This window comes from Amyelois transitella, chromosome Z (genome assembly GCF_032362555.1).
Source record: "Amyelois transitella isolate CPQ chromosome Z, ilAmyTran1.1, whole genome shotgun sequence".
NCBI lineage: Eukaryota > Metazoa > Arthropoda > Insecta > Lepidoptera > Pyralidae > Amyelois > Amyelois transitella.
The window spans coordinates 4,336,539-4,360,806 of NC_083535.1; the positions used below are offsets into that span (position 1 = coordinate 4,336,539).

At 33.6% G+C, this 24,268-nt stretch overlaps 2 protein-coding genes across 4 annotated transcripts in view; one reads left to right on the top strand and one right to left on the bottom strand.

Moving 5' to 3' along the window:
* Window positions 1-13,990, top strand: part of LOC106130546 (LIM homeobox transcription factor 1-beta) — a 36,609-nt gene extending 22,619 nt beyond the window's left edge. Inside the window, exons 1-4 of one of the 2 annotated variants that reach the window (XM_013329401.2) lie at window positions 65-186; window positions 10,583-10,784; window positions 10,965-11,581; window positions 11,808-13,990. In XM_013329401.2, the coding sequence (XP_013184855.1) occupies window positions 105-186; window positions 10,583-10,784; window positions 10,965-11,581; window positions 11,808-12,055 (1,149 nt within the window). In that variant the 5' untranslated portion in view covers window positions 65-104 and the 3' untranslated portion in view covers window positions 12,056-13,990. Of the gene's footprint in view, window positions 1-64; window positions 187-10,582; window positions 10,785-10,964; window positions 11,582-11,807 lie in introns of those variants that run through there. The other variant, XM_060953617.1, reaches the window with a different exon arrangement.
* A 1,972-nt stretch (window positions 13,991-15,962) lies between these two features.
* On the bottom strand, window positions 15,963-22,587 carry LOC106130605 (chromatin complexes subunit BAP18). Of its 2 annotated transcripts, none has more exons than XM_013329496.2 (5): window positions 22,241-22,587; window positions 21,820-21,911; window positions 21,536-21,637; window positions 20,639-20,702; window positions 15,963-19,157 (listed from the first exon to the last, which is right to left on the bottom strand). In XM_013329496.2, exons 1-5 carry the CDS (start codon window positions 22,259-22,261, stop codon window positions 19,050-19,052), a joined length of 387 nt encoding a protein of 128 aa, XP_013184950.1. In that variant the 5' UTR covers window positions 22,262-22,587; the 3' UTR covers window positions 15,963-19,049. The 2 variants fall into 2 exon arrangements, with proteins under 2 accessions (XP_013184950.1, XP_013184948.1); XM_013329494.2 differs by having other exon boundaries at window positions 20,594-20,702.
* Window positions 22,588-24,268: the final 1,681 nt, after the last annotated feature.

Consider the following 24,268-nt stretch of genomic DNA (forward strand, 5'->3'; position numbering starts at 1 on the left):
AGGGGATACCCTAGGTGTGTGCAGGGTCGTGCGTCCATGTTTCCCCATTGTATGATCGGTGGCCGCCGAGTAAAGTGTCGTTTGGTGTTAGTTGTTCGGGCAAAATGTTGGAGTTCTACACGAATTTGAATCCCGGATTGATGCAGGAGGGCATGCAGCCTCCGCTCACTTGCACTGGGAGGACAGGTTGGTGGATTTATTTTTCAATGTTGTATTTTGTTTTTATTTTATAGAAAAAAGTTTCATTTAGTTATTTTTAACTATTTCTAATTTACATTCCGTTCGGAACACTTGATTTATTTACCGAATTATTTTTTAAGTAGGTATGGTTATTCACAACTTTTATAACTTTTCTTTATTCGTTATTTTTTTAAAGATTATTACTTGTGTGTAAAATAAATGTTTAAGAATGTCAACCTTGTGCTTTGTGAACACATTTCGAAAAGTTTTTGTTCTACTAAAATATATACACTTATACATTTCTTATTTCCTTTTAATTGATTTTTACGAATTGTATGCAATGCAAATAACTTTGTTTTAAAAAATATTCGTCAATGAAGAATTTTCATATGTAGGTACACTAATAGGTAATTAAATTGTAATTTGTCAATGCTTGTAGGCGCTTACCTTAGAAAAAGCTCAAATCTCTTATCAATACCGTTTGGTGCAGTAATTGTGTTGTCGCCTCTGAACCGTGTCCCATATTCGATCCCAGCTCAGTTCATGGTGGAAATATAACTTTATCTTAGTTCTTCGATGTTTATCTATAATCGAAAATATAGTTTTGTTGAGTTCCGAAGCCCGTAACACAGTAGGTACTCGAATTTACTTTTGTGGTGGTTCAATCTGTATGATTTGTTCCGTTCCTCTTTATATTTAATATTAAAATGCAATTAATCCATTAATTGATTTGTCTTTCCCTTAACATATTTATCGTATTCGCGATAAAATTCTCAGACAAAAAAAGTAGTACTTGTACGTTAAAGTAAACACTAAATTAGCTATCGTAATAAGTTCTGGCAAATCATTTATGATGATCGGCTAAACCTAGTTACATTGGAATATTTTCTTTGCACAAATTAAAACCTCCTACTATATCTACAGGAAGAAATAGTATGGTTGGCATTTTCTACTCTTCTAGTAGGTACTTACCTATACATAGTAACTAATTAACTTTGTAGTATTCGTAAATTCTCTTATTTTTTGATAAGAAAATAAGTCGTTTAAATTTAAGAATCAAATCAAAAGACTGTTCCAAACAGTGTGTTAATAGAATTTCAAAAGTTCACTGCAAAAAAAAAACTTGCATCTATATAAAATAAATCAAAAGTAGTTCAATTTTTCGGCTCCAGTCGACCTTTAAATCTTTTCACAGCATATATACATAAAGTTATATACCGTCTTTTGTGGTGGCATGGTTGACCTATAGTTTTCAGGACGCCAATCCTGCTATTCAATATTTAATGTAGTGCATTATTGTGATAAAGATTTTATAAATAAAAAAAATACATAAGTATAATTAGTAAAAAAAACTTATTTTTAAAACCGAGATAGTACTCATACAACAAGTGGTGAACTTAAATTGAAGCTTGTTCCATCTTTTTGAGTTATTTTATAGCTATAACAAAATAAGCTTTTACAAGCGTTTAAAGTACTCTATGTCCTTATTCGCACTCCACACAACACCTTTATACTTAGGATGCAAAATGTCACGGATCGGTTCAGTGGTTTTGACATGAAAAACGGACAAACAAACACTTTTTCTCATTTATAATACTAAAAATGTTTTTTCTACTTTGTAGAACTATTAACTACAAACTTTAATATTTCTTATCGGTTTCATGAATTTGCATACCTAGTCATCCGTTTATTGGAAATTTCAGCTCCATCGGACCGTGGAAAGTAGGTCAAATTGAAGTTGCAATCCAATATTTCATTACAGATAAACGTAGCTAAATGAAAGCTTGCAAAAAGAAAAAATATTGGATTGAAGTTCGGGAGTAGGTTGGTGAGCGTATGATTGATTTCATAATTGAGTTTTTAAACACAAATATTACGTCTTCATTCGATACGGGGCGGATAGAGTCGAAATTCGTAGGATGCGAATTGAGGTTTAGCTAACACTTCTGTCAATCGAAACCAACCGGGGATCAAACCCGGGACTTGTGACGGAAACAGGACGTTATTTTAAAGCCTTTGGATTTTTTGAGGTATAATTATTGAACTCCTTATTTTTCTTCAGTATAGTTGATGTATTGTGTATTGAAGATTTGTCATTTTTTTTTAATAAATAAACGATTGTATGGGAAGGTATGGGACATATATATTATAGTTATTTTTTTTTTGTTTTAAATTTGTTTTTGAACTAGGTACAATTTATTTATCAAACGAAATATTGATTAAGAATTTTAGAACTTAGTCTATGTTAGGCCTTACTTAGGTAAATTAAACTAAAATAGACACATAAGAACGGACGTTTTACCAATAGAATGGAATTGTATTATTTGTTCCTGCATTAAAAAATGTAATAATTTATATATATATTTGTCCCATATATATTTATTTATATTTATATTAATAACATTGAACTGAAGCTTCGAACCTTAAATGATATGAGTATGAGTATATGAGTTTTAAAACAAATTTTGGTCCACATAATTGGCGAATGGAACTAACCTTAGCCATTCAAAAGCTATTAGTATTAAAAATATTTCACTATCACATTTTTGAGCAATTGGTTAATAATATTTAACCTGTGATTAATTAATAAAGTTAGTAATAAATGAAGCGAACCTTTCACGATTACAGATTCGATTTATTCACTAAATACCAAATATAAACGGTCGAACGCCTCAACTATAATTTTAATTGGAAATGAAATATTTAACCGCTGTCAGCGTATGCGTAAGCGAAGTATAATTATGTGAAAACAAGAACTTACATTTCATAATGTAATTATAAATATCAATTCATTTTCATCTTTCATCAGAACCCTTACATAACCTCTGTTATTTTTTTTTCTTCTTCATAAATTTTTTACTATGTTCGGTAAAGTTTAGTGGATTATATATTATTAAGTATCTTAACTTCTTTTTACTCATTTTTTTTTCAACTAGTTTGGTTCGCGTTTTTTGTGAAAACTATAATTACCTAGACCAATAATTGACTTATAGTTTATTCCATAATATCCTACTCCCGTTCCAATTTTATATAGCCATTACATTGCTATCATATCAAACTGAAAATAATAATAATTCCATTGGGAAGAAAAAAACGGAATTTTTCGCTTAAATTTATTTTACAACTAAGGGATAAATTCATTTAATGATAATTATTAATCAATTGGTCATATTGCTCATATCTAATAATTCCACAATAATTATATGTACAATTAGTATGAAGGCGTCTATTATTCGCGCTTCACTTAATTTTGGTCATGCTAGTTGCTACTAAGGGCTAATTAAATTAGCTTTGATTGTGGGTAGTCAGTCATTAATCAATCATATTATCTGTACCTAATATACATTAAGCTGACCCGTATTGTATCATGGATACACATCTAGTTGCCTAAATGTGCAGGTTTCCTCACGATGTTTTCCGTCACCGTAAGATCATCTATTAGCACATTAATTAATATGTACACAACTCAGAAAAAGTACATGGCCGAGGTGGGATTTGAACCATATGCATGCCATCCTGTGTTTTTGAAATCGAGCACCTAACCGATTGTACCACCGATAAAAGTAAATATTTTCATTTAAATGAAAAAAAAAGCTAGAATCAAAAAGTATGCGACGTGAATAATGTTGGAAGGAGGTATAAATTTGAAGATGCAGAAAGGAATGTACTTAGTTAAGAAAATGCCAGGAGTACTAACATTTTCAAAACGTATTATTTATATTTTTCCAATCATTATCTATTAAGTGTAGTGTTTTAATATACAGGTTTTGGTAATGGTACGGAATCCCATTGTTGCGCGAGTCCGACTCGCACTTGCCGGTTTTTACTTATAATGTTATATATATCTACCCAGAGAATTTCATTAAAATCCAATTAGTAGATTTTGCATGAAAGAGTAACACAAATCATTACAAACTTTTTATTATTACAAATGCGAAAGTTATAATGTAGCTAATTATAAAGATCAAATATCATTATAATGGATAACTGAAGCTTTTATCAAAGAATAATATTAGGGATTTTGCTGAAATTTTACGAATACCGGTGATTATGGTTTATTAAGCATCCATAAAGAATCTGATATATTAATTGAGAGCAAAGTTTCCCGGCAAAACATAATGATATAGATGAGTGAGCGACGGTGACCGCTTAAAGTGATAGAATTTAAAAGTTTGATCAACAGGTTTAAATCGTAGTCATTTGATTTTCAATCGATTCCCTAACGGTGAGAGAATACATCGTGAGGAAACCTCCGCATTCAGGCAGCTAGACGTGTGACAATGATCCAATAAGGTTCCTCTGAAAACTCGTGATAATAGGCCTACCCTGGAATGAGTCCCCCTTCCCCTATTCACATTGGAATTTAGAAATTTTACATAATTGTTTAAAATTTTTAAGTAAAATGGAATAAATTAATAATGTTTCGGAAAAATGCTTGCATTGTTTTCTCATTAAATGCATCCTATCAATCGGTAGTAAGATAATTCAATTTAATATGAAGGTAAACAAATGGAGAAAGTATATAATCATAAGAATAAATAAAAAAAAAGTTATATAACAAAGCTACGGCGTAGCCCGTAGACGCTACATTCGTAGGCTTTCGTAGCTTCGTAGAGCCCGTAGCGCAGCCTACGAGAAAGATCAATACTGGGCTGCGTCTGTGTGTGTGTGTATGTACACCGATAACTGTTTATCAGTGCGTATCGCCATAACCTTCGTTGGTATTATTCGACTCATATTGATAAATAATATCGATATATTTTTTATTACAACGTGGAATTTTCGTTCCGAAGTAGAATTAACGCGCTATTCAAAGTACTCGTAACATCAAAAATATAGAAATAGCTACGCTTAAATTTTGCGTCTTTAGTGTTATTACTATGAACGTGAAAATATATCAATTAATGTTGACTTGTAACGTCGATCCTTGAAACGTTAGCTTGAAACGAAATTCAGTACTAATAGTTTAAATGTTGAAGACTAAAAAACGTTTTAAAAAATGTAGGAATCTCGGTACTTTGAATTTTTTTGTTGCGATGCGACCTAGGTACGCGCGGATGGCGAAGCTCTCTTTATCTTGTAAAATAAAAAGTACTTATTTAAAGTTCTTACTTTCTATTCTATTTTATTGCACGAAATACTTACAACTATCGAATAACATTTTGGTTTGTTTGAAACTACAAAGTAAATTGATATTAGGTCTAGTAATTTCAGTACATATTTAAATTATTTGTTAATTATTTTATTTTGACCATAGATTAATTTTTGAATAATAAATTTAGAATTTGGAATAATGTCGTCGATTAGATTACAATTACCTAATCACTTTATCTCTCTTTCTTGAGAAATAAGTCAATCTCGATTAGAAATTCACATTAAGTTCTAGTACTTTAAATATATACTAGGCTACGTTTAAGATAGCTAAAAAATAGAAAATTAAATTCAGAGACAAGTTGCTAGCTCATCAAGCCCAAAAGAAAAATTCGAAGTTTAAAAGCATCTCCTTTGATTGACTTTCACAATCTGAGCGGGGAGAGAAGCAGCAGATTTCAAACTAACTTGATAAAGAAGAAGCAGTCGGTAGCTATCAGTAACAACAAATCACACCTAAGTATCCTGGCTCTCAGAAACTTAGTAATCAAAGTTAATGATAGTTATCACGAACCCGTAGTATCGCAAAGGTTTAAATACGTTTTCCAATAATGATTTTATGTCTATGTCGTTCTGCCCCGGCTTTTCACGGTTTTAAATTAATAGGCGGCACTTTTGAAGTGCTCGGTAACAGTACAGTATTAATTTAATTTGCATCGAAACCAATTTCCAATTTTGCCTAAATGGAATTTATTTGCACCGTTTTTATCAACAGGTAATAAAAAGCCCTCACACGTTTTGTATGGAAATAATAAAACTGTTGGACAGTGGTGCTTATAAAATGAAAATATGCATTTGAAAGTGCAAAAAACATTGGAATCCGTACGGAAAAGCGGGGATAAAAGGGAAATTTCGAAGAACTGTTAATTCGCCGCGTTCGCTTTGCAGACGATTCCCAAAAAATACACGATGAAGCCACAGCCGCAGGCATCGATTACCGTTTTTCAGGGCAGCTCCCGATACCCGGCATTTCGTTCCCAGTTGATCCCGCGACCCGGGTGACCCGGGCACGCCCCTCTTCACTTATTGGGCGAACCCCCACCCTGAGACGTCTACGCCATTTCTATACGCGTGTCTTGAGATCTTAGCCGAAATTATTGCTTTCTTGAGTCTGGATTTCAGTTTTGGATAAATGGGTCGTCCCGTCAATCGGACAGTTTGGATTCGCTATATTGCTTTTATTTTTGCTTATAATTTTTTTTTTAGTAAACGATCATCATCATTTTCTTAGAGTTTCTGTTCTCCCAGGGACTACATCAAAACAAGCCTTAACTTTTCTAGCTTGTGTGTGAGTTAGGCTTAATTATGTATTAAGCAACCTAATCACGATATTCACACAAGATCTTTTAGTTTTCATTCATGAAAAAATAAATGTTAATACAATATTCAACGATGCAAAATGGTAGAAAGAGAAAACACGATTTCGAATTAAAAAGAATCACAGCGTCAGACATTTTGGGGAAAGTCAACATTTTTGTTTGCACGTTTCAGTATTGACATTGTCAGGGACATATTGTGAAACTCACCTCACTTCATTTTGAGTATTATTTTAACATTGCACCAAGTTATGTTTAAGTTTGGTTGAATTGCGAATTTTGACAATTTTTGTGGGGCTGTGTGCGTGCTCTGAAACAAATGGTCCCGGGAACGATCCCCGATCATTTCATGATGAAAAACGAAATTAACTTCATTGAGCTGTATGTTTATAACATATAAACGTATTGTATTTATTATAAAATAAAGTATCGTAAAGAAAGTATTTTATAAAACAAGTCTCTACCCAACAAACATTTAGGCGACGATTAGAGCTTATTTTGTTACTTAGTGGGCTACAAAGGCATTACAGTAGCAGCACTTATGACTATTGGCGATAAAGTGGCGTACCAAGTAACGTATATCACTTCTACTTATAATACAGAGTTACAAGCGCGCCAATTAGGCGAGCTTAAAGGTTATGGATGTATTATGGCAAATCTTAACACTGTTGTACATGCACAGCATTTTGTGTTATAGCTTTAAGTGAATCTTAGAACTCTAAGATCTAAATAAGGATAAGAATTAGCTTCTACCTCCAAAAGTGCTATGCAGGTGATAATAAACTCTTTACAAGAACCTAAAGTTGCACAATAGCGTTAATAAGCGCTACCAGCCTTACAATAGTGTTTATTTAATCTTATATAGAACCAAATGCTTGAAGTTATACAAAACTCTCTTGCATTACCTTAAGTCAAATAGGAGTATAATTTTTCGCTATAACAGATCCTCTAGCGTCTATTGTTACTTTTTTGTGACTAAAGGTAAAGTAATAGCGCTTAAGGTCACTACTGTATTTCTTATATTGACTACTTGTTTTTGACAATGGCGTCGCAACCAAAATAAACAAAAATTGTTGAAAATACGTGGAAAAGTTTTCAGTAAATAGACAACATACATCGGGCGCTCGAATTATTTGCCAATAAATATGTAACATATTCACAGTGTACTTCCCTTCGCAGCAAAAATATGCTTCCTTTCGCACCATACAATATCACTTTTTTTTGTTTAATATAAAAATCATTAGTCGTAAACTTATAGCCATTGAAAATAAAATTATTTATTATTAGATCACAAAATTAGTTTAATTATCTTGAATAGCGTTCAGACCGTTACAAAACACCTATTTACCTCCCTTTTAGCGCTTGAAAATATAATTAACGCCTTTGTATCTCTACTGTACCGCTTAAGGAGTCAGTTGACGCTTATTTACCCCTCTTGTATCGCTAAGAGATCCTGTTACCGCTATAATAACTTTCTTATGGCACTGATTGTACCTCTTAGCCAATTACCATAACTCTTGTATACCGTCATTATACAACCTTAAGTAATATAAAAATTGTGCCTAATTCGGAGGTAAAGTAGGGTTAGAGCGCGCTTTAACACTAATTTGTTACACCCATAAACCACTTTAGAATCTAGTTAGCGCTTTTATAGACTTATTATAAATCTTACTTTAGCGCCTAATTGTTACTTGGGTAACGATATTTTATTGGGGCTAGCTTAATCTTTATTGCATTGTCTCTCATATATTTATTAAATATTTTTTAAGTAAAGCATTGTTTTATGACTCCTTTAAATTCATTCAATCAAATATAATTAAGAATAATCAGAATCGTTGATAGATTTTTCTTCAACAGTCAGTAAATATACTTACTTATTGGTGCATGAACGAAATGTTAATAATGGATAGGTCGTAGCTGAATTTAGAAGTACTAAGTTGAAAGCTACATAAATATAGGCTGTTTATTTGTCTATCAATGTCTGTTAGCAATAACTAACAACCCAATAACTTTAAAGTATTTTTGTACATTATTGAAAATTATTCGAAGCATGCACCGAAACGTAATGGATTTCAATTTAATTTATCGATATTAAATTGTATGCATAATAAATTCCCGTGAACATTATTATTATATGCAGTATCAACGTGTGTCTTCTGGTTCTTAACACATTAGTATACTTAGGACCTCTCCAAATGTTTCCCATGGAGAGTCGTAAAAAGCGACTAACGGAATAGTCACATTAATTGAGTGCAAGCTTCCGTGTAGATTGTAAAAGTGAAGCAAAAGAACAACTTAACGTGGCCTTTCAGTCTATGAAACTGTTTTTGGCTCTATCTACCCCGTCATGGATAAAGACGTGATATATGTATTTGAATATTAAACGATAAATTTTGTTCAATCATTTTCAAAATATTACCTTTTTCGTAGCTAGACAGTAGTTATAGGAGTATTCTCATCGCATCGTGTAAGCCTTCTTTAGCCCTCTCCAATTATCTATTTAAGACCCACACCTACTTATTTTCTTTATCCGTCAATTGGCTTTGTTGGCTAAAACGTTTGCCGGATTTTCCATCCCTTAAAGTTACGCCAACCATTTTGCTTTCTAGAGCACTTAACTCGCAAGTTTCCGCAACTACCGTAGCGAAAACTTGAACTAAGTATAGCTACCAACTATAAACTTAAAAATAATTTTACGCAGTAGGAATAGGAATTTTGTTCCTAAATACACACTAAAGTTGATCTTTGGTGGTCGAACGGTTAAGAAGGCCGAATAAAAAAGCGTGATGTACAGTTTTAAGTAATTCTGTGGCCATCATGTACAAATTAGTCTTTTCTGAGCTAATTAGTACTTTTGGGGCAACCGATTATCTTGCATTTAGAGAAATTATCAGAGCATTTAGAGAGTTGAGGATTTCAGTCTATTAAGGAAACTGAAGGTGTAACCGTGACCCGGTTAGGTTCTCCTGTAAAGTCTTCAGTCAAACGGGAGTCGCTTCTTGTAATAACCTGACTTAACCTATCAAGGTTCATGGTTAAAAGGAACACCCCGAGCTTTTCTCCAGAGACGTGAAAAATAAGCAACGGAAACTAAATGAAGTTTACATTTCAACAACGGAATTCTAAACAACCTGGCTTGGAGTGTTCTCAGAAAATGCCACGATCTCAGGCTACACTTAGATCGTGGCATTTTCTAAGTAGACGCTTAGCGCTCAAGTTTTCATACGAAAGTACGTTGGATTCTTCCAATTGATTGATTGTATGTATTTCTACGGTTGATATTTAACTTATGTATTTAAAGAAATCAAATTTTTATCTTTTTATCTTTGCATTTCCACGACTAAAACCAATTTCGTTAGTTTTATTTGCATCATATCTTAAACGGTAATTTAATATGATACTCGTATCGTTGAGTTACTTTCCCATAATACAAGTCTCGAGTTTATATTAGAGCTATTCCTATTCCTTTACTAAATTTATTTTTATATTTTTTTTTAATAGCTATCGAAAGCAAAAGCCCCTTCCTTATATATAGTAAATTATAAAATAATTTAATCAGACTATTTTAATTGCTGAAAATCGTTGTTAAACCAAGTTTGACATTTATTTGTGGATGACGTGTTTAATGACGGTCACCAATTAAACACACAAACCACAAATGTCGATTCAACGCGAAATGTGTTTGCCACAGCGAATTGTATTTTAGAAAATACTATGATGCTTTGTTAAAAACCAGTTGAGAAAGTGAACAAATTTTAATGTATCCGATTGCTTTTTTGATTGGAATACAAATGTTTAAAAAATAATTGTAAAAGCTATAAATTTCACGAATAAATTTTCAGCTACAAGACACGGACGCACAGATTCACATTCAGGTTCTCAATTTTTTTGCACGACCTACCACATGCTACTTAACAGAGACTTTTGTTGAACAGAGCTGAGCGCCAGCATCAAACGGGAAAAGATCGTGGAAATCTGCGAAGGATGCGGTCAGAAGATTCAAGACAGATATCTGATGCGGGTGGGAGAGCTGTCCTGGCATGAACACTGTCTGAGCTGCTGCGTCTGCGGCTGCCCCCTCGCCCACACCTGCTACACGAGAAACGCCAAGCTCTACTGCAAACCAGATTATGATAGGTACCTAAACTTTAAATATATATTTCTTGTCATTCAATCCATTGAATGACCAGAAATATAAACTGCAATTTTGATGCTAGTGCGATTTATATTTGCTGAGCGATTGTGCCAAGCGAATGGCTGAGCGTTGTGATAATTTCCCTCATTATTGCGTGTCTTTATTTCCTTATTGCCCAACAGATTATTCGGAGTCAAATGCACAAGGTGCGGCGACAGACTTCTACCCCAAGAAATGGTGATGAGAGCCCAGCAGTACGTCTTCCACATACAATGCTTCGTGTGCGTGATGTGTTGCCAACCTCTTCAGAAAGGAGAGCAATACGTGATCAGAGCTGGCCAGATATTTTGCAGACAGGATTTTGAGAAAGAAATGTATCTGATGCAGCATGCTGAGGACGATATGATCATTGATGACTCAGAGCGTCCTCGGGATGGACGACGAGGTCCAAAACGCCCTCGCACAATACTGACCTCAGCACAACGAAGGCAGTTCAAAGCTTCTTTTGAAGTCAGCCCAAAGCCATGTCGCAAGGTGAGAGAAGCGCTTGCAAAAGATACCGGTTTGAGCGTCAGGGTCGTTCAAGTCTGGTTCCAAAATCAGCGAGCTAAGATGAAAAAAATACAGCGCAAGGCCAAACAAGAAGGAGACAAGAACACGGAGAAGGAAAAGGACAAAGATGAGAAGAGTATAAAACAAGAGTCGCCGTCCAGCGAGCATGGCAACTATTTGGGATTGGACGGTTCATACTCCGCATCGAGCCAGCCTCTCAATCCAAATCTGCCATATTCCCCCGATGGTAAGTTAACACTAAGTACAATTGCAACACAATTGTCGAGGTCAAAGACACTGGTTGCGTAAAATTATTTGATTTATGAATTTTTACCCAGAAAATTTCTAGAGTAATATTAAAGGGACAATATCTCATCAAATTTATATTCTTTATATAATCTTCACCATTCTTTCGTGTTCTGTCTTTGCAATTAGTTTTAGACAGATCTGCAATGATTTATATTTTATTTCAGACTATCCAGCCCATTCCGGAGACAGCTTCTGCAGTTCAGATATATCTCTAGACGGCAGCAATTTTGACCAATTGGACGAGGGTGCGTCCGATACGATGAGCCTTCAAAATCTGGAGGTTCAACATCACCCACACCAGCACGGAGGCCACCAGGGTCACGAACCCCTGAACCTTGGTACCGGAGCCGTGGTCAATCCAATAGATAAACTGTACCTAATGCAGAATTCCTACTTCAGTACGGATCATTGATTTTCTGGCAGCCGTGGTGCTGGCCGAAGATCGAGGGCTGGCCAACGGCTGCGCCACCCGTCGGCTATGGATCTCTGCATCAAGTCCACCGCCACGGTTACCAACATCACGCCATCGTTCACTGATACTAATGCGCTCATGACTTCAGCATTGAACCTCAAATATTATGATGAACATTACTAAAAGTTTTTAAAATATTTACAATTCAAAACAATAAAATATTCCTATCGGACCATCTAAAAGTTCTATCAGTGAGAAAAATAGTTGATTCGTTTTAATAGTGTAGTTGGTCTGAGTGGAAGGACTGAAGAATCATTAGAAATCCTTAGACATTGAAGTATGCATAAAGAAAACGTGGTTTATTTAAAGACCAATACGTATATTTACTGGTCTGAATCACATTACAACCACGATTTTTAAACGAAACTAACATAGCTTAAGAAACTACGTTACCCTTTTAAGAAATTCCGGCTATTTTCACTGTAGGCATCTTAGAATTGTTTGCTTTTTTTTCTTACAAGATGAATAAAACCTTGGGTACCAGTCAATACTCAGAATTATTGACTAAGTACATTTGGGTAGATGGTTTACACAAGATTAACAGCGTAAACAAAAAAAAAATTAACTTTAGTAACCAAAAAAAGAAATACTTTTTTGACAGATGTAAATAAGAATAAGTAGCTTGATATGTAAAATGTAAATATTGTACATAACATATAAGATAATATTTAAATTATACAGTAAATGTTGAATACTTGTGGCTTCTGTGGCTATAAATATATTAAACCTAGAATAGCCGCAAGATAATGATTTATAGTAGGAATATTACCTATGTGAAGATTTTTTGTCTACTTCTATAGTTGAGCACATAAACATTTATTTATTTAGTGCTCTAGGTAAGCAAGTAATAATTGTACAAAAAATATAAATTACCGTGAAAAAGCTCATGCTGCAAGCATAAATTGTTGTAGGTAGATATACGAAAAGTTTAGTAGAACATTTTTCGTTTATTTACTGCAATTAATATATTATATTCTAGTCAATATCTAATAGTCTACATCTCTTTCCTTCGAAGGTACGGTTTGTGTAAGTAGCTATGTAAATAAATTAACTAAAATGTAAAATAAACAATATCACACCAATTTCTCTTAAGTTCGAAAGTAATTATGTATATGAGAAGGGACGAGACTGTTTCGTTAGATTATATTTGATAGGAAGGAGAGACAGAAAGATGTGAAATTAGATTTCAGAGTGTACTGTTGCCAAATATCTTTAAGTTTGATAAGAAAACACTCGACACTGCCATGGTTTCTGTGGTTAAGGGAAGGAAAAAGAAAAGAACTAGTCTAGAATTTTGTATGTTTTTTTCTGTTCTTTATATCGTCACTTTATTCTTTAGGTATCTGGGTTTAACTGAATGTTCAGTAAAACATTTAGAAAAATAAATTGAATAGGTAGCCGGTGATTGTATAAGAATAACGAAGTAAAATATATCCTCAGTTAATGTGTCAATAGTGGGCATTTTGTATCCAACGCCTATAAATAATTTGTTCACCAATAACCTATAAAGAAATTCAAATTTAAAAGTCATACATAACCACATCTTAATTTTATCCCTGACGAAAGAGACATGTCAAGTAGTCTCGCAAAGCCTTGAAGTCATGTCGAGCTGGATAGTTCAAAATGGAAAAGAAGAAATTGATTTAGAAAATTCGAAACAAAATAAGCTGCAGCCAATATTATATATGTAAACCTAATAAGAATTCACCAAAAAATTAAAGTATTTTTGAGGTCTGTTTTCGGAGAAAAATAGCTGCTAAGGTAGCTTTCGACCTTCTGAAGTAGAAAGATACTTAGATATCTGGAATCTAAGTAGGAAAAATGGCCACTTTGGTATATTGCCTGGAAATTCTGTATAACAATTCTAGTCAAACGCTCGTGAATAATTTTTATCAATTACGTGTAGATGTGTAATTAGGTACCTTATACATGCTTAGAAATGTAATTTTATAAATCGATGTACATGTAAATTAAAAAGAATATTGACATTATTGTGTATTTTTACCCTATCTCTTCGACGATGGAAAATTAATAATAATCTAGTTTACCTATCGGACTATAGAAATCGGAATAATACAAGCCAATAGAAATGCCAATATTGTATTTAAAAATATCGATAGGCATCACATGCACGCACGTGTTTTGCGTAGTTAGTTAGCTCTGCTGTTAAAGTGGTGGCGTGTGGTTTCCGGCACTTTGGAATAGGACTACTTAACCTCTTTCCCATGGATGTCGTAAAAGGCAACAGAGGAAATAGGCGCACATAATGTAGTCCAAACTTCAACACTGGCCTGGTAACGTGGGAAAACATAGTTGAGCTAGCTGTTTCTCTTCCCATGTGATTTTAAGAGTCAATTAAAGGAAGAAGAAATAAACTAGGGATTTTTTTTACCCCATTTAGCTGAACGGGGCTTAAAGGCGGAATAAAGACGTGATTATAAGTATGTATATAGATAGATAAACCTATTTATTGCACTATAAAAGTACAACATACAAAACAGCACCAAACAGCTAAAATGTATACAAATGTCAAAAAAATATACGCAATACAAAAATTTTATACCCTCAACCGCCAGTTGCGACGTCACATTTCCAGAATAGGAATAATAAAATTGGTATAGTAATCACTCATATTCCTAATAATTCTATGATTTTTAACCTATTTCTAATAGTCTTACCGGATAAAGGATTCTAATTCTCCGAAGGAGATATTTTCCAGAGATATTTCGGCGAAAAGAAGAGATTAGGGAACCAGCACATGAAGCGCAATAATTTCAAATGACTGACGATTGAACTTAGGGGCTGCACCTCAGAATAATACTTAGCCACTAGGTATAGTTCTTATTCAGTTAGCCAGAAGTTCTTTAATAAACGCAAATACCATAATACTTTTTATGTATCCACCCTAACGAAAGCGTGAATAGGAAAGACAACCAAACAATTTTTTTATCTGTGTAATTTTATATTTGAAAATTAGTAATCCGCACTAATTTGTAAATTAGTGCAATTGTACTGAACAGTGGGTGACATCTATCCGCGAAAGATTAAAATCAAATAACGTGACAAACAATGCAAGAATTGGGGCTGTTGCGAAATAGTTTTCATGCGAACAACTGTCAACAGATGGCGTCACGCAGGAGTTTTCAATTCGTAAATCAAATTATACTATCAAGTTTTTCAAAATTTCATGTTTTATATTTTTACTAGCTGTCAGTTAGGTACTTAAAAATTATTTATATGGCAAAACAACTATGTCGTAACACAGATATAGGTAATATATATATATACATATATATATAATATTTAACCCCCAATGTTATCGTGTTCTAGTTTTGTAGCTGCTGTTTTGTAGTTTGTTAGCTGTCCCGGAAAACGTTCTTATGCCATATATTTTTTAAGTAATTTCTACTGAAAAGAAATATTAAGGGTGGAAAACCCTTATCACTAGGGGTATGAATAAAAGATGTTGGCCGCTTCTCAGTCCTACTCAATATGCTCACAAAATTACATGAGAATCGGCCAAGCCGTTTCGGAGTAAGGAAACGAACATTGTGATACGAGAACTTTATATATAAAATTATTTGAAGCTTATCAACCCCGGCTGATCAGCATTAAATAAAGGAAAGCTGGCTTCGCTTCATTAGTCTATCCTCTGAAGCATGACACGCGCGACGCTGTTTTTATCGCGCGAAGAAATATCGCTGTTTCGCTTTTTATGTCAAGAAATGGGGTAGTGATAGTTTATCGCGCGATAAAAACGGCCATTACCATTCATTTAATCCACCGATTATACATAATCATTTCGATTGATTATGGAACCAAATTACAGTAAATAAGAACACCAATATGAACTTGGAACTTTATTTGTTAATGTACATGTGATAGTGCTTAACAATAAAAAGTAATTAACACTCATTCTAATAAAATTAAAGTGTGGTGTGCATAATCAACAAACTAGTGACATTGCTACGTTTTCAATATTATTTCATTGTCAAATACACTATAAAATTTCTAGAAATATACCAACATAGATTTGATTTCATACGTTATATAGATATACTAAAACCTATTAACGTGAAACTAATAAAAACCACTGTGGTTTTAAGATCGCTCATACATTTCTAGAAATTTGTACAGATTTTAATATTATGTGAAATGTACCTACAGACATATATTGTATTAATGTATGTGATAATATTAGACTTTCAGACTTACCAAGGAATAAAAACAATAACAAAAAGAAAGAGAAGAATGAACGCTCTACTTACCAGTGACAAGAGCTAGATCTTAAAATATAAGAAAGTGTACATTGAAACACCTAGTTGGGACGTTACAACTAAGTATCATTATGTTATGAATTCACCCAAATAATGTGATATTATAACTATATCTTAGGCAGCTTTTTGTTTGATGCATTTCACCATTTTTTAAGGCTAAATTTAGAATTAAATTACTCAACATGCTTATTCTATGCTACTATAGAGCTAGAAAAATATTAGAAGTAATAACTACCTCTATTTATTACTTACTAGCTTTTACCCTCGGCTCCCCCCACGCGAATTTTGCGCGACTAATAGCGGTACGCATGCGTGAATTTACACGGCGGCGGCGGCACCTACAAAAGAATTCAGGATTTTCGCAAATCACACAATGAAACGTACCCCATGTTCTTTCCCAGACTGTAATATATACGAGAAATTTCAATAAGATTGGTTGAGTAGATTACGCGTGAAGAGATAACAAACAAACTCATATTCGTTTCATTTATAATTATAATATTAGTTAAGATTTGTGGATAAATTGTATTTAAGACGTGAACGAGTGGATTTACTGTTCATATAGGTAAATATGTGCTATTAATATACATTTTATTGTTAAAAGCTGCACTAATTGATTTATAATTGAAGGCCTCATCAAATTAACTTTGCACTTTTACCTTTGTATGTATACATATTATAACATACAGTGTATCTATAAGAATTTTATTTTAAAATATTTTTTGTAACTGTTCTGCTATAAAGTTGGTCCTGTCATTTATAATAATAATTAACAAAGAAAACTAATTTTAGCTGATATCATTGGGTTTTATATAAACAGCATGCCTAGTCTAATTACTTTATTACAGTTTGGGAAAATTACTAAGCTGGAATAAGCTAAGAAACACTAATTCGGAATTTGTACAATTGACAAAATGTCAAATAGCCTTATGCATTTTTTTAGCGGTACAACTTCTTCTATTATGAATACAAAATGGTTTATTAAAATTTATTAATTTACCTTATGGAATTCACAAAGTACTAACTACTCGCTTCCAAATGAATTTAAATTTACAATTAACATTATCATTACTAACTAGTTCGACATCACCAAAACTACAATTTAAACTATTTATATCTAACAAACCATAATCTATATTCTAGGACTAAACGTTTCATACACACAAATACATATAAATACATGAAATTGCCTTTTAAACAAATTTGTCCATCATCGTAATGCCAGGAGCGGATGACACTTTTCTGCCAAAGGTAAAAAAGAAGTAATGCCAACAAAGCTCAAGAAATATTTGTATGGAATAAGTACAGAACCGAAGAAGAACAGAAGAAAAAAGAAAAATAAAGAAAAACTCCTGGCGTTAAACCCAGCATCCTCATCTCTTTGGGAACATAAAGAAACCCCACAAATATTACCTACATTAAACAAATATATAATTGAGCGCACATTATTTGTCGATTTTGAAATTGAGAGAACAGCTATGAAACGAATAGTCCGTTATTTATATAATTATTAACATTTATAGCCGAAAACCAGTCACATTGACAACTTCGAATTATTTATTTTGTCTCGAGATATTGGAGAATCTTTTAGTCTATCAATTGCATGGTAAAAAATTAATAATTTCATTGATTTAGGCATCGCCTAACATATCCATCACCAGTGGAATGAAGCTAATTTTCTGTTTTTGTCCCATCACTTAGGCTTGGCAAATTATGTAGGATCTGTAAAACCTGCTTACTTATTTGGTGTTGCCGCAGAAAAAATTCATCAAGTGTTCAGGTTCGTTAATACCCAAGTATGCCCAGAACCACCTTTTACAATTGGCTAATAAATTTAGTGCTTTTACTTTTCCTGAATTTTTTTCCTGAAACATCAGTGTGACTTATTTTCCTGGCTACCTACAGTTTACATATTACAAGACAGCAGTTATATTCAGGATTGTATTATACTAGTAATTTATTCTTTGGGTACTTCAATCTTCACTCGTTTTCATTGAAAATTACCGCATTTTTGTACTGTACTAACTAAACTGTATATTGTGAATATTTTAGTTAGTAGTGTTTATTCTAAATTCAGGTCAATAATCATAAATTTCATCATTATCACCAAAGTCCTTGATTAATTGAATATAACTGCTGCTGTCTTTATCATACTTAATACTAGTAACGTAAGCAGACGACATCATAATTTTAGGCAGAGAATTTGGGACGACAATACCATTCTTTATCCGCAACAGGCATATTAACATTTGTCATGAAATATTCGTTAAATGAGAAGCACTCATTTCATATAACTAGAGATATTTTTCTTTTTCTAGAAGAACATAGCCTTAAGGTGTATTATTAAACAGGTTTTTGATTATATCAAATTCAATAAAAACTGTAAATTCAAATTGTTTTGATTAAAATGTTAACGAGACGTGGGATGAAAAATTAAACATATTTAAGACGGCATAAATAATTAATTGTAACAAACAAAATAAATATAACTTTTTCAACCCACAAGCACATTTATTTTATTCATATTCTATGTAAACATAATTGCCCGAATAATATTCTCACACTACAATTTGATAAAATGCCTGTCACCAATATGCATGTCCCAAATCCTGTGCCTAAAAGTCGTCTGCTTAGTTGTAAGAAAAGCTGAACATGTTTCAGGTGGCCACTTCTTCGTTTCCCCCTTCGAACTCCAGCTTGACATCGCCGCTCAGACCTTCAACGTCTACCTCGTTTTCTGAAGCGTTGAGCATGTTAAGTGTTACCTAGAGAAAAAAATAGGGTAAATTTGAGGGAAAGAGGCTATTTAATACCTGAAAACTGGAGGCGAAGTGAAGGTGGTTTGCGGTAAATACTAGACTGTCGAAATTTGGAAGACAGTCCTTGATTGGTATGACGTTTGCTTTGGGTTGAGCGTGCAGTGATTCATACAGACAGACAAATGGTACAAAACGTTCGTCTTTGGCTTCGCTGCGCCTCCGGTTTCGGTTTATGGTGACTTATCAGCAGCAAATCTCTAGTAACTAAGCTATTTTAATCACTTCAAGACAGTTCTGTGCATTTATGTGTGACTAAATTTAACGACTTAAAACATAACGTTTTCCAGTTCCTTCTACGTGTTTATCTATGCTCTATTTACATATTAACAAACACTCAAACACTACATAAGTATAAAAAAAAATATAAATTTCAAAAAGATTTTATAAAAATATTCCATGTATGAACGGTTCTATTGCTATAAATATTAAGATGTGATTGATTGATATGTAATAAATCGGAAATTTAACTATATTTAAATCTGCTCCCTACCTACTAATGCATGGGAAAATACAATATACGTTCATTAACTTGAAATGACTATTATTATTAATCAACATTAATTAACTAATGTGTAGGTATATTATATTGTAACAAATATGCTTTACAATATTCGCTCCTATTAAAAGTGTTACTATACTACAAAACATTACAAAAACCCACATCTATTTCGGAACTGTATACAATCTACAAAACATTGTAAATCTACTATTAACAAGCTAGCAAAAAATATACACGACTACATTACTAATTAACTAATGAAAATTCTTAGTCAAAATCTAGCTAAAAATTAACACAAACAGGTCGTAATAAAAAAAAAGTTGTAAAGTGTAATTGTGCATGCTGTAGCCTAGTGCTGGGGCGAAGCGCTGGGTGTCATCACACCGGAAGAAGTCAGTTGGTGCCAATATGAGGTATTGAATAGACCTAACCACACATTATCGAATCCTTTTTGGTTTCAGGACGTTTTTATGTCTATGGCACATTGAAATATATCTTTTTTTTTTTGTAAAATATGCAATATTTTTTAAACAATGATGTTTTTCGTGGAACATAGTAGGTTAATAGATTAATGGATTTTTATATTTAGTATCATCAATTGACCGATTTTCATTTGTGACAAAAATATGTTGATTTTTTTTCTCCATCCACTCAATAAAATACTAGTAGGTATATTTTGCAAAATAAACATCCTCCACTAATATGAATAATTTGGATAATCAACCCGATTTTCACTCCACATGACAACACCCAAGTTAACTCACTAAAAAAAAAACAAAATAAAAGAGCAGCACGACTAAATTTGCTTAAAATATCAGTGGGTGAAAACCTCGGCATTTTTTCCTAAACCGGTCTGGGGCAGGATGCCCATAATGGGGGCTACCTGTGGGGGCTGCGGCGGCGCATGGCTGGTCGCTGTACTGCTTACCTGACGTACAGGTATACCTGCATCTTCGAATGCTTTCTTCTTTAGCCTAGTCCGGATTTGTGTCCTGGAATATGAGTTAGTACTTGTATGATGTGTACTAATGGACAATATTGTAACGATTTTACCTCAAAATGTTGTTAAGAGCCTCTTTAACTGACAAAGTCGATATTTGTGGAAATTGAATTTGCTTACCAAGATCAGTAATTCATTTCACGCACCACTGATATCCATTTTACAAAATGTACTACTACTTAATTGCGGGGTTATGGCTGGTTGCTACATCACTATTGTTTACCAGGAGTCAGTAAGCATAGACCTTAGTTAAACTGCTGAGGATTCAAGTGTGAGGAAGGCTAAAATGAACTATTTAAAACTAACAAATTAGACTTTGCTCTGGTACAGACAGCAGTAGCAGGCTGTAGAAATCTGGCTTCACGTTACGAAAAATGATATGAGTACCAATGGACTTAGAACTAAATACAGTGTCTAATGGAGGATGTAGAAAAAGAAAAACAGGAAATCAGACCCCAGGTCTTGAAGAATAGTGGTGGTGGGTGCAACTGAGAACTTGTAATGATGAGAAATCTGATCTCCAAATAATAACCTGAATGTAGTAATGCATTGAAAAAATTATAAATCTGTCAGACCCATTGGTTGACAGGTAGATTATGCTTCTAGCATTAAGTCCGCCAATTGTGCTATACATTTGTATTATATAAGGCAAACACCCTTTAAATACTGATATAACATTTGACATACCAATATTTATTTATTTATATGAAAATATACCTATACACACAATGCGTTAAAATAAATCTTATTCTGTTACGACCTTAAAAATTTAGTTAAATAATATTCTTAAATATAAAAAAAGGTTAAATATATAAAAAAACTTACACAGTCCTATTTTTGATATGTTGGCTCAACTTATTGAGGTCAACCGCAAAGCGATGAATGCAGGAACGGAGCATTTCTATCTCTTCATCTGTCCATTTACCCCTTAAAAATATATATATCATGTAAGACATTTAAAGATACTGCATGTTCATGAATAAAAAATATGTCATATGTTCTGTGGACATTGTTACTAATATAAAAAAATATGCAATAGGCCAGTGTGCCACATAAAATCAGGATGGACAGCTAGTAATCTATACAAATTCTTAATAATTAGAACTTACCCTGGTTGAGAGTCACCCATAGGATGTAAAAGCATAGTCATTTCAGACAATTTGTTGAAAGCAATGCCTGCTTCCCGAAATATTTCACCTACCTGCAAGAAAAAGAAAAATAAAATATATGATACTCCTGGCCTGAACTGTGTGCTGCTGTATATAATACAAGGCATACCATTTACTTCAAAATGACATGGCTTAAGCAGCTCAAAATTAAATGAAAAAAAAAATCTGCAGATAACTCTTGCAACACAATTTTTGTCTGCCAAATTGTTCTCATACGTTCGATGTTAGGTAATAAATACATTACTGTTTCTTTCAATAAAAGATATTGCTGTGCTCTGTGGTAAACTTCATCAGCTAAAGATTCAATATTTTTCAGGTTAGAATTGAGTTGGCAGGAGAACAAACTTGGTTTAAAACTTACTTTTGCAGCAGAATTATTCATCGTTGGTGAAGGAGATCTTGTAGATTCCGAAGAACTATCACTCTCTGAGAACTCCACTGCTAATAATTATGTTATCACAAGTACAAAAAAATTCGATTCCTACACAAGGAAGCTTTATTATTTATACAGATTTTACGATCGGTAGAGGTCAGTATCGAAAAATAAATTGGGCTATAACAGTTTAAACGACTCAAGCAATCATCTTGAGCATTAGAGAAGAAAGCAGTAAATAAAATCAATCAGTGCCTAAAAATTTTACTCTAGCCAAGCTCCACTAGATTGGCTCAGATTCCGAGACGTAGATTTGATTTGACAAAGTGATCTAGTGAGCGAAGTGAATGAATGAAGAATAAGAATTGTCAATGACAAGCGGGTCAAAAAGTTTTTTTTTTTTGGATTCCTCGTTTTTTGAGGAGGCAAAGTCCACGCAGCGAAGCCGAGGCTACATTTCGAATAATAACGCACTATGCACTATTGCATAGTGCGTTATTATTCGAGTACTTCACACTTATTTTTGATTAACTCTACGCACATGTAAGTCTCTGCCTACCCCTCCGGGAAAGAGGCGTGATTTTATGTATGTATGTATGTACGGTCGCGTTCATAATTGCAGTCATAGTTCGCAAAACTTTATAGCTTGCACCGCTGCTATCACTCACACATTCACACAAATAACACAATAAACAACAAGCGGTGAAACGTTGGGTAACGCGCCATCAAGAAGAGGGTAGTGTAAAAAGTCGACCGCGCAGCGACCGTCGTCCGCTAATCAACACAGCGACAGCCACACAGTGGAGATCCATGGTGGAACAGTACGAAAATAATGGCTTCATACCGACCAGAATATTTGCGGAACAGTTCGACACATTAGTGGTTACTGTTCGTTGAGTTTGCATCGTGAGGGACTACACCACAGACAGCCAGCAAGAAAGCCGTATTTATCCGAAATAAATAAGCAAAGACGTTTAGAATTTGCTGGGCAGTATTTGGATTTTACCTGGAAAGAAGCGATATTTACGGACGAAAAGTTCGTTTATGTCATCACTACACGGTAGGCTTCATTTATGGCGAAGAAATGCAACTCGGTTGAAGAAAAAAATATTGTGCCAAATATGGAGTCTGGACACATATCTGTAAATATGTGGGGCTGGATGAGTGCTGCTTGACCTGGGGAACAGGTGTGGATAGCAGGACGCGCTACAGCTACTCATTATGTGCAAGTGCTGGAAGAAACCATGTTACCAACTGTGCGGTATATTTATCCGATTGATGATATGCCAACAATATCATTTGTGTCCTGTGCATCGAGTCCATATAGTGCGTGAAAGATTCTGCCAGTTTATATTAAAACTACTAATTACTTAGATAGTATTTAAGGACAGCTTCAATATCTTTTCTTTATGAAAACGAATAATTAAGCTGTAACCTTAATAACAGGAGATAAGTAGATGATACAATTAGTGTAATATGCTGTATGTATAGCTTTATATAATCATCAATATGTAAACAAAACTACAGGTAAACTGTTTCAATAAAATTTACTAATTTTAATTATTGAATGTTTTATTTTCTCCCTCTTGTTTAATATTTCTTGCTGATTTCCGTGTTTGAAGACAACTTTCCGTGTTTGTAATTCTTAGATATCAGTTAGTTAGTCAGTCAGTTACTTAGTTCAAATGGCACCTTGAAACATTAAAAATTGTCAGTAACACAATTTTTTTTTTATAGGCAGAAAAAATCCTTGAATAACTTCGAAATCCAAGTAACGCTAGTAACTAGAACAAGCGAGTGTGAGCAAGCGAGATTATCTAATATATCTTAGATCTCACTTGCTCACACAAGTAATAAAATTGCTACCCAATAACTTTCAAAGGAACCACTACCTATGTTAGGGTCGTGTGCAGATAAACTTTCAACCTTATTGAAATGTCATAAGTCTGGCAGTCGCAGGCTTCCCTCTATAGGCAAATCTTATGCAAATAATGAGAGACGACGATATCTCGATCG